Raw genomic sequence first — 11,954 nt, forward strand, 5'->3', positions numbered from 1 at the left:
AATACCTTCAAACCTCCTACATTCAGTGTGTGTGTGTGTGTGTGTGTGTGTGTGTGTGAGTGAGAGAGAGAGAGAGGGAACAACCTTCACACACCATCACACCCAGTTCCTGATGTTCAGAAAGTTTTTAAGAAGAGCAAAACAAGCTAAGTTGTGTTTTTATGAGGAAACTTCAGCCAATGTCCCTCAATCTACTCACTCAGCATGGTCAATAATTCAGCTACTCTTGGTCTCCACGAGGTGAATGAAAATGACAGCACTAATTTCTTTGACTTTTGCACTTACTGGACAATTTTTTTTTTTTAAATAGAGAACCTGATATTGAACTCGGCCTGAAAATAACCCCCTTTTTTTTTATAAAACTTTTTCATGTGAAAGTGTGTGTGCTGATCCTATTTGGTCCAATGATGTATCCAGATGTGTCAGATTGACCTTTGAAAATGTTTTTTTTTTCACTCAGTTGCTTTTAAGATAAAACGTATAATGTTATGGAGCCTTTTCGTCAATGAAACTACCAAGTTTTGCTGTAAAAAGTAGTTGTGATATCAAATCCAGCTTTATTTGCCGAATACTTTTCACACCAGTTGGTATATATTGATGACTGACAATCTGATGCCACAATATTTGATCAGGAGTACTTAGAGGAGTTTTAAATGCAAATATTACTTTGAGTTATGGAGTTTGTTTGTGTCCTTTTTTACATTTTTATTTAAATCAGCCGTTAAGAAACGAATGCTGACTAAATTATCCAGAATACCATCCAGGAGCTGACTGACAGTTTAAACATCATTGAGCTGGAGTTAAAGGCTGGTTTGACATGAGGTTCTGAGGAGAAAATTGCATTGGGATAAGAATATGTTTCTTTCTTTCTTTCTTTCTCCACAATTAACCTTCTGAGGGTCACCTTAAGCTGTCTGAGGAGCAGCCAGGAACGCACACTGATGATTAAAGCCCACTTTATCCGCCCCATTGCAACAGATCATCAGGCTTGATTCAATCAGCATAACAGTGCGTCAGGAGCCACATTGACAGGCCCTTCACACCGGAGCTCTCGTCAGTGCGTAGTTTCAGCAGAGGCGATGCCCAAAGAGGGAGGGGCCACGCTTTCTTTCCCGTCGGTGGATGGTGATGGATAAGTATAAGACCCCTTGCAAGAATGCAATTACATTGGAAAAAACACAAGCCATTGTGTGGTGCCTTCTCCCGGTCGACTCAGAGACTCTCCAACATGCAGCAGCTGCTGATCCTGCCCGTCCTCCTGGCATCTTTCTGGACTGTCAGCACAGGAGCTGGAGGTGAGTCTGTCCCAAACGACTATTTATATCTGACTTTCTATGTTCTATTCAATCAGACTGAAAATGCGGACAATTGGCTGAGTGATGCGGCACTTATCATCACACATTTTCTGGACATGTTTGTCTCTCTAAATTCAAACTTGTCTTTCAAAATCACATCTAAATTCTATATCTAATCGCTCATTTAATATCAACATCTAAATTAATAGAGTTCTCGCTGAAACTCAGGAAAGGGAAGTTGCCTTTTCTTCATATTCTTCACCAATTTTCTCCCAAAATATCGTTCACTTCATTCAATTGTGAAGTTGATTTGTTGCGTAATTCCACGGAGATGAAAGGGCAAATGGATTTGTTTAAAAAGACAGACTTCTGCGGAGACATAAGATTATATACAGGAGCACACACACATATATATACAGCAGCAAGCAGAAAAAAAACGCTTCGACGCGCTTCACCTGCAGTATTCATCACGCGGACGTGGCTCCGGGCATTCCTCTGCGTGTCCAACGTATTCTGGCACCGAGCAAAAAAGAGGGACCAGCTGAGTGGTGGCAGGAGCAGGCAGGTCTGATTGAGCTGTGACTCCCACAGAGCCTCTGAGCTCCCGGACACCCCTCTTCTCCCCTCCTGTGGTGCACCTGCTCGGAGCCACGCGGAGCCAATGACTGACGCTCGCCTCCTTGCTGCAGCTCGTCACGCGCAGCGATAATTCGTCCAGATTCTCAGCGGTGGATTGTGATGCCTTCTTTCACAGAAAAAGCTCCAAGATCTGGCAGCACGAATCCACTGCTGTAAAGAAGCTGCGAAACGTGACCGAAATGGCAGTTAAAGCCTCTCTGACGCGCTCCTCTGTCCATTAATAAACCTGATCATATCTGTTTGGGAGGTCAGTGTTTGGTTTCTCGGTTGATAGTTTGAGATCCTTATAATGAACAGAGCAAAGGGTAATTTATGGGTTATTCGGCATGATGGCGACTCACATGTTTGTACTAATCAGAAGTAACTGTAAAGTGATGTTCCTCCCCATAGAGACTATAGTGGCAAACTGTAAATCTCACAGTTCCTTTTGAAATATGTGTCAAAGTGTGCGTCCATGCGCGTCACAGAGATTTGACTTGGCTCTCCAAGCCGCGCACAACACAATGACATGAAAAAAGCCGTCTCCGCGTGCCTGTGTCCGCGTTACGTTTTCACATCTGACTGACATGTTTTCATTTTCGCTGCCTTTTGTTTCCTCAGGTCGTTCACTTCGCAGACCTCTCAGATCTATTCAAACGCACTCGTATTGTTCAATTTGTCTGCGCCACAGAGAAAGATCAAAGGCCAGCGTGGATTGGTCAAGAATTGTGCGGACAGAAATCTGATTGGCTGCGATGAGCACAATAGCCTGCGGGTCGTTTCTCAAGGAACTGTTTAACACCGCAGTATAATAAGTAGATTTCCTGTGTTGTAAAGATTGGTATTTAAAATCGGGAAGTGTTGTTAGATAAATGTACAATAATTCTTCAAATGAGCCTAACTTTTATTTCAATCAAATTATTCCCGATCAATTTAATTCTTGAAGTTGGTAACTAATTATTATAGCGGTTGGATAACTGATGGTCTGAATGGGTAGAAATTACGTAGCATTAAATTTTTAAATTGCAATGATTTCAAAATAAAAACACAGTTTTACTTACTGCATATGAATATTTTAACATTATTTGTCTGATATCAGACCTCTTGGGAGCAGTTTTCTTGGGCTGCGACAAAAAGGCTCTATACTCAACACTCAGGTCAAGACTGGCGAGCTTCATTATCCTCACTATGTGTTGCAATTGATACATCTGGTCTTTGTGGGGCTCAGACAGTTGTTGTCAGGCAATTACTGACAGCAGAGCTGTCAGACCTTATGGGAATTACGTGAGTTGAGGTTTGTCCAACTCGGATGCACCCAGTATCCAGACTGCTGTGACAGAGTAATTAGAAATTTCTGAATTGTTAGATTTTCTTTCTCTTCTGCTGAACCCTCACTTAATTTGAAATTTAGATCAGGGCCATGAGCATCTTCTGCTCAGGAGGCTGTGCAGTGAGCGATGGCTCCAGTGAATATCATCTGATCAAATTTTACCTCCCGGCTTTGTTTACTTTCACTACCCATTATCATGCCGGCGCAGCAGGAAAAGGCTCTCCAACATGGCAAAGTAACCAAGCGTTGACTTCCTTGGGAGAAACACAGGGAGAAGTCCTCATACAAATCAACTAACTGAGCATGAGACCCTCCCCGTATTCCTTCAATGGCATGTGTGTTTTCCATAAATATTTGATTTCTATTTGATTTCTGAGGGTTTTTTTGTGGCCATGAACAACAGCTCACTTATACCAGCAGGAGAACAATGCACTGGTTGCAGTGAGGAAAGAGATATAAACTACTGATAGGAGAGCAGGTTTGTAAATATGTATAAAATCTTGCTGGACTCTTGCCAGAATATATGGGAACAGAAAACATCCCATTCTGCTCTGACAAGAAAATTCAAGGCTTCCTGGTGTCACTCAGAGGTTAACAATGACAAACTGTGTGACTGACACTTAATGTCAAAATAAATGGATGCAAATACTTTTTCAGTAAATACTCTAAATATATCATTGTTTCTGTTTCAGATTGGTGCTATCAGTCCGAGTTTACATGCAGTCACCAGTGCAATGGTAAGTTCCATGTTTGAGATCAAATTCAACTTTCCAAGAAAGAATAAAGAGAAATTTCACAGTTGAATTTAAAGATCTCTTCTGTCTAAAGGTCAAATTCCCTCTGGTTTACAATCTCAACTTTAGAATTAACTTTGGACACTAACAGAAGATCAGACAAATGAAGTCCGAACATTATCCTATCTGATATTTGCTCTGCTTACGTCTTAAAACATACCTATGAAGATATGTTCAAATTTGGGTAATATTAAATGTTCTTTTGGACCTTGTCAGCTATCTGCATGTATGCTCAATCAGTTTTCACTGGATTCTGACTCCAGCAGAATCAGAAACAATAACATCTATGAAGATTTATTGGTTTCCAGATGAAAAAGAGCGTGTTTTGTAAATGTTCTGAAAAAGCAGATGTCTTGCTGAGTTTCCTCAGTGGTTGATATTCAAGCCTGCAGTCAAGGGTTAGTCTTTATCTATGAATGAATGAAAGTTCAGAAAGAAATGTGGGAAACTTTGGCTAACTGGATCTGAAGCCATGACAATTAGTTCTGATTTTAACCTTTAACCTGCAGTTTGCCAACTTGTACTGGGACTGAAGAAGGTCGAATAGTTATATTTATGCCTTTGAAATATTTGACCTAAAGTTAATCATTCGATGAGAAATATTAAGGGACCATTCACTTATCCCTGTGGTGTTCCATCAGTATAGTTCTTATTTTGCAGAAGCATGTAAATCAAATAAATCTAAAAAGAAATTAACTGATGCTTGATCACAGTAAGCTTCAACAAGAAGACTGTTAGTCCAACTTAATTAGCGCTGGTAATTTTGTTGTTTTAGCACCAGAAAAGTGGAACCATGCCAGCCAGGACTGTGGAGGAAAGTACCAGTCGCCCATCAACATCGTCACCAGAAAGACGATTAAAAATGAACGTCTGACTCCTCTACAGTTCAACAACTACCAGCATACCTTCATAAGACCCATCAAAAACAACGGCCACTCCGGTGAGCTTACTGTCTGTCGCACAGAAAATTGCCTCAAAAGCTTTGAAACTGTCGTGTGAGCTCTTTACGCTTGGTTGTTGTTCATTCCAGTTCAGGTTGAAGTTCCTAATCTCAGCACCATATCAGGCGCAGACCTGCCAGCTACGTACAAGGCTGTGCAGTTCCATCTGCACTGGGGCAACAAAGGAGGGCCCGGTTCTGAACACACAATCGACGGGGAGCAGTATCCCATGGAGGTAACGCACATTTCACAGCTGGTTTATCCATCCATCTATTTTCAATACCTGTTTAATTCAACTTAGGGCGGAGGGGAGTTGGAGCCCTTCCAAGCTGCTGCTGGTTTGTAACATGATTAAATAGAGTCAGCCTTAACTTTAGAGTCATACCACACAAACTGTGCTTTGATTGAACCCTCTTTTTGCACATTTGCTACATAACTGGATGGTGCTTTAATAAAGTTAGTATTGGGACACTCTTGGTTATGATTGTTTACACATTACATCAACAAATTAGGAGTAAAATAGGCCAGTCATTTAAATAACGATGGTAAAAGTGTTGATTTGATTTATAAAACAAACACTAAGGTACGAAAAATACCTTAAGCTCAGTTTTATAAGGTTTCTCATGCCATCAAAAGACCAAAATCAGCTATGTGTTTGTCTATCTCAGTGACTTCTCCATCTATCAGTGGCTGTTTTTTTAAATAAATAAATTTGATCAAGACTGTCATTATCAATTAAGTCCTTTAAGATGCGTTTTTTACTGCTGGATCATAAAACATCCACAAATATCACAGTTCCTTTAAGCTGTTGTCATATTCTTGTTTATCCTGTTCAGGTTTTTCCCAGAGTGCATAAAGTGTGACTTTGTTAAAAAGCATCGTAATCGTAATATTTTCTCCCCAGCTGCACATCGTTCACATGAAGACCCAATACACTTCTCTCACAACAGCACTGAGTGATAAAGAGGGGGTCGCAGTTCTTGGATTTTTCTTTGAGGTAACCCTTTTAAACCCTATATCAAAGTACCAGCAGTCTAAGTGTGAAACAAACCAGTTCTCACGTGTGTTTCTATTTTTAGAGGTCCAACAGTGCAAACCGAAAGTACGACCCCATCATCACTTCACTGCAAAGCATAAAAGCAACAAGTAGGTATTTTAGCTCCACATAACCACTCCAAACATGGCTGCAGGTCTTCATTGCTAACTTTGAGACTTTTCTGCTTTCAGACGGTAACACAACTCTGCCCTCCATCTCACTGGCACAGTTGATTCCATCTGAGCAGAATATGACCTCCTACTACCGTTACAAGGGTTCTCTCACCACCCCGGGGTGCACTGAGGCTGTGATTTGGACTGTGTTTGAGAACCCCATCCCTCTGAGCATGGAGCAGGTTAGAATAACAAACCAGCTGATTTAGTTTCTGTCTTTTTCAATGATTTTCTGACAGAAGTACAGCCATAAAAAACACACACCCCCAGATATTTCTAGAAGAATTATTGAGATACACTTTGGCAACAGTGAATGATGCAATAGTTTATTCCTGCACAAGTTGATTATTTACACACATTATTGATGTCTGTCCAGAACCTGGAGCCTAACGTTTGTGTTGATCTTCTGCTCTTCCAGCTCAAAGCTTTCTCTGAGCTCCAGTTCCATGATGGAAAGCCGATGGTGGGGAACTTCAGGCCCATCCAGCCCCTCAACAACCGGAATGTGTACCGCTCAAGCGGTGCCGCGATTCTGGTCAGCTCCACGCTCCTCGTGGCTGCAATCGCCATGGCGTTGGGACTGTCCCAACCCAACTAGAACGATGCATCCCGTGCTGCACTGCGACATCCATGAACACAGAAAAAACAGTTCTGTATCAGTCCTCAGCTGAGCCCTGGTTTCAAACATCTTTATTGCTTGGTTGCTAAGATGCTGGACCACGTCGTAGTGCAGGGATCGCACACCTGGTGTTCCTCCCTTATGACACAAATGACAAAGGCGTTTTGAGGAAGGCCTTATGAAAGGTGCTGTAAGGGTCCGATCAGCATTCATGCATGTGTAGTGAAGCAGTAAGTCTTATTTCAGCATTACGAATGTGCCATAAAACAAGTTTCTAGGCACTCCAAGTGATCATCCAACCTCAACACCAATATCCCTTAGTTATCTTGTATGTTTTTATGCCTTCAATCTAAACACCAACACACATATCACACTTCCACCTTGACCAATGTCAGGTAAATTTAGTCTCTGTTAATGCCAGAGTGAGTTGCCAATTGTTTACACTCTGAGTGCGGGTGTCATAACCTGGCATGTGATGTGTTGTTCTTAACGGAGCATGTGAACGGCACGGAGATATAAATAGCACAACTGAGTCATAAAACAAGCTCCATTTCAAAGCCAGCGGTCAAAGGAGTGAGTAGTTTGGCTTTTCTTTCAGTGCACGGCGAGACTGTCGGGTGAACTCCTCACAGCCACTCAGTCAATTTAAAAAGTGCAGGGATGTCTTGGCAGTGTCGAGCAAGTCCATGAGACCAACTGCAGGCTCTGTCCTCCTCGAGTCACCTGAGGCACAGATGAAGCTGCAGCTGCCGCTAACAGTGGGCCACAAAGACAGCGACTACAGCACTGGCATACAGCCAACATATATTTTCAAACTGGCATCATTACTCTCATGCATCTCAAAGATGAACTGCATGAATCTGCATGTCTTGATGTTCCCAATATTTAGTATAAGCTCCACGGCTGTTGGAGGGAAGGACCATAGCTGCACACAAAAGCAGAGATCACCAAAGTTCCACACTCACCTCAATCACTCTATTTTCCCCCCAAAAAATGACCCTTCAAACTGAATTGAGCTCATTGTAAGAACATGCGACTCTTCATGACTGGTGTTTCAGGCTTTCAGATGCACTAAATGTTATTGACTGTGAATTACACCAAGCTGAGTTCTCAATGATTTATTCAGGAGGACTTGTAAAGTATTCTAGTGAGAGATTTGTGCAATTTTCCAGCAAGATTAGTAGTGATGATCGAGCAAGGAATCTGTGTATTTTCAACTGTTATATAAGGCATCAAGATATATTTCTATGCTGTGTCTTTGTACACATATATTTATGTACTCAATGTGTATATTGATATGTGATGCACAATTATTGTTATTTATGTATCGAATGCAAACCCATATATCAAACATCAAATTGTTTATGACCAATCGTGTTTACTTAAGATGTTCAAGTGTATGAGACTGTCAGGTTGTAATGCTTGAAACTGTCATAAATAATATAGAGAATCTGTTCTAACTGAACAATAAACTACATGACTTTTTAATGATGATGTTTTAGTGTCTTCTGCTTGCATGGGTAGAATTAAGCTGCTTGAACCGGTGTTTAAAAGTCCGTATGTTTACATGCACGGTTAGGTTAAGATATGGTTAGATTTCGACCTGGCCGTTCGAATGGACCGCCCTCCATAATCGAGTTATTGACTGAAGTACTGAGCAATCCCTTTAGATTATTTGTTGTTACCGGTTGCTTTTTTTTGTCTCTGTGTACTGGACAGGAGTGTCTAGGCCAGTTTGAGTTGTTGAGCATATACATGCAGGAGTGATTCATCTCCCATCTACATTATCTGAGTGTGTTATGCTTGGTTGATGGTCGCAATTACCAACCCTCGCAAACGGTGGCATGTGTCACAGTAGCAGGTACACCAAAAGCTTAGATATTGTTTTGGTCAATCATGTATCTCTGGATTTTTGTAACCTGGTGCTCACCTGGCAGTGATATGTTTGACAAGAGCTGCAGAGACAGGTGTGTGAGATGGTTGGTCTCTTAAGGCATCTTGGAGATGTTGCAAAAACATCAAAAAAGATCAAAAAGTTAAAGAGAGAGGTTGAATTAGTGTAGTTACGTCTGTGTATTCACTTTATTGTTGCAATGCCATTTTCTATGTAATGTTAAGACAGAAAACTGCAGCACAGCACTGGTATAAATGGTTATGTCGCTAACATTTTCAAAGTTCACTTTTGGTTGGACTAAAACAATTATTTTTTTCTCATGACACGTTAACATGTTCAGTGTGCAGCCTGAGTGTCAGTCAGGTTTCTGCATCACTCTTCTGTATAAACTGATATAAAAACACACTCTGCTGTTTGTCTGCTAGCTTACACACAGACAAGCTTCTCAATTTGTGGGCAGAGTCCCCCTCTGTCTGCTTGGAGAGTCTGAGAACACCTTTAATCCATTTCTAATTGCCCCTTTTCCTGATGTCATAGAAGCTGTTTTTGGTCAGAATTCAAGTAATTGAATTACTTGATTAACAGGAGATTGTTGTAATGCTCTCAGCTCACTATCAAAGCTACCAGAGGTACGGAGTTTCCAGGTGCATCTTTTAGTTATCTTACTTCACCTTCCCTCTCCTCGCTTGTTTTTCCCTCTCTGTCATTAAGGAATCAAAAGGCTTATTGTGACAGACAAGATTAGGAAGACAACAGCCAGAGTATGCACAAAAGCTTGAATGAAAGCCTCCTTCATTCCCTGCTCAAGCTTCGATTGTTTCTTTAGTTAAGTATCAGCAGGGACTGGGGATCAAGGGAAGGATGCTTAATAACTGGTAGTGGCATCTTGTGATCTTCTGGACAACAGGACAGCAGCCAGACAACCACACTAACTCCTAAATTTCCCCTCACATTCCCCACATCTCTGGGGTATCTGCAACAAAGAGTGTCTTTTACCTGAGAGAAACCAGAGGCATCCTCATTGTGGATGGGATCCACCCTGAAACACGTGCAGCTGCCCATCAGATAGCAGCTGCATTTAAAGGTCACTGGGTTGACCTTTGTCTATGTGGTCTCAAATAAACAAACAGTGTCACCTTTACTGTCTTTCTTCTATCCTTTGAACGCACTGATCAATGCAGCAGTGTATGCATGCTTCACCGAGGGACATTTAGACCCAAATCAACTTTATTCTGATCCAATTAACACACCTGCTGACCTCATTATTGTGCTGTTGGTGATATAACTCACAGACGTGTCTGCCAACTATGACGGTCATGATGTAACATTAGCCAGGGGTAAAAAATAACCTGTCCCAACCTCTTGCCAGGTACTGTACCAGCAATGAGTCAACAGTCCTCCCTGCTCTTGTTTTTATGGGGATAAGGAGTTAGAGGAGCTAAATGAAAAGAGGCAAACATTCATTTTCTTCACTGAATTTAAAGGAGAATGATACTTGAAAGTTTAGCACTAAGTGGCTTACATTCTGGAAAAATGTGACAGTTGCAGCAAGCAGCCATTAACTGCTTTTATCTCTTTTAGCAGCCATCTGATCAACACTTTTACAGCCATTAGTATACAGTTCCCATCAGTGGGATTGATATCCTTTCATTTACACATACACGCAGTGCTGTGTTTAATGGTGAGAAAGAATTCACGGCTTTTGATACAGAAGCAGGGCAATCTCTGGATTTAAGTTGCCTTTTCAAAAACTTTATTGACAATTGCTCTTCATCTGCTTGGGAAGTCAGAGGTTGCCATGGTCAAAAAGAGTTCAGTTGTCTATCTTTAAGTCTTTTCTGCATCTTGATCAGCATTCTGATCTCTGAGGCGTTTGAGGAGCACAGAGGAATCTGGTTAAAAGTTGATATGGTTAATTTGCGGCCGGTTGTATTAGTGTCAGACCCATAAAAAGTGGTTCAATACAACAAACAGGCCTGACTCTGAATCAGAAAGCGAACAGATCAGATCAGAACATATATTAAAAAGCATTCACTGTCAGGTGGATATAAATCAGTAACTTTCATCCAAATATATTACTAAAAAGGGTGGGTTCAGATTTTTTAAATTTGTCTTACTGTAAAAAGAAAACAGAAATGTTTCTGTTTGTTAACTGAAAGATCTACAAGTCACATAAAGCTTTTATTTTCTTAATGCTCCCCCTGAAGACACACTCTTCTGCATGACTAATCTAAAAGCTGCAAAGCCCATCCCAGCTGTCATCGAGAGAGAGGCGGGGTACACTCAGGAGGGGTCGCCAGTCCGTCACCGGGTCACACAGATATCGGCGAGACAAACAACCATGTACTCTCAAACTCATTCCTGGTGTCGATTTAGAGTCAACAATTAACCTAACATGCATGTTTTTGGACAGTGGGAGGAAGCTGGAGTCCCCAGAGGGATCCTCAGGGATAATGAAGAGAAAATGCAGCTGGGATTTTAACCAAAAACCCTTTTGTTGTGGTGACAGTGCTGTCAGGTTTTAGTGATGACCTTTAAAAATTGTACAGAAATCAATCTACATTCAATAATGTTTTGATTAGATTAGATCAAATAACAAGTCGACATTGATATTTCACATGTTTAATATCACAATTATCAGTAATATCGATACACTGCAGCACCTCTATTATCTTTGTTTCACTGTCTGTTCGACAAGAAAACAAAGAAAAAAAAGCATGTTCTGCTTTGGTCCATTGTTCCCCAAAACTAGAGAGGGTGCTGTGGACGAACAAAGGAAGTGACAGTATGTCGCCACTGTTCATGCGTATGGTTTTCTGCTTTTGGCTTTCTTGTTTTTCTGCTCTTTTAAGACATGTTGGTTATCTGTTGACCACGTATGAAAGAATTCTGGGTCAGGTGTACCAAATCATATTCCATCCAATCAGAAACAGTGAGCAACTTTCTTAGGAATGGCTACGGGTTTCAAGATGAGCCGACAGCCTCTGTTGGGTGACATACAACTGCAGGAAGCTTGTGATGGATAAAGGAGAACGGTTTCCATCCCGTCTCTTATATTTGAATCATGTTAGGAAGTGGTTACTTCACAGCCAGAAGGAACAAGGTTGACAATAAGAGGAAACCAAAATTATTTTCTTGTACAGAATGATCTGGAACATAATGACCAACCCTTAAAAAAAAATACCTGGTGAGTTATAAAATCTCCACGACCTCTGACATTTGCAGCAGATCTTTTTAGTCCTGCTGTGAGTTTG

General features: G+C 41.1%; 1 protein-coding gene across 1 annotated transcript; it reads left to right on the top strand.

The window, feature by feature from the left end:
- The first annotated feature begins 1,019 nt into the window (after positions 1-1,019).
- Positions 1,020-8,281, top strand: LOC140279614 (carbonic anhydrase 4-like). Its single transcript, XM_072374770.1, has 8 exons — positions 1,020-1,295; positions 3,936-3,980; positions 4,813-4,977; positions 5,068-5,213; positions 5,883-5,975; positions 6,058-6,124; positions 6,206-6,369; positions 6,606-8,281. The coding sequence occupies exons 1-8, from the start codon at positions 1,157-1,159 to the stop codon at positions 6,783-6,785; spliced, it is 999 nt and encodes a 332-aa protein (XP_072230871.1). The 5' UTR covers positions 1,020-1,156; the 3' UTR covers positions 6,786-8,281.
- Positions 8,282-11,954: the final 3,673 nt, after the last annotated feature.

Source organism: Leuresthes tenuis, unplaced genomic scaffold (genome assembly GCF_036924035.1).
Source record: "Leuresthes tenuis unplaced genomic scaffold, fLeuTen1.0.hap1 SCAF_21, whole genome shotgun sequence".
NCBI lineage: Eukaryota > Metazoa > Chordata > Actinopteri > Atheriniformes > Atherinopsidae > Leuresthes > Leuresthes tenuis.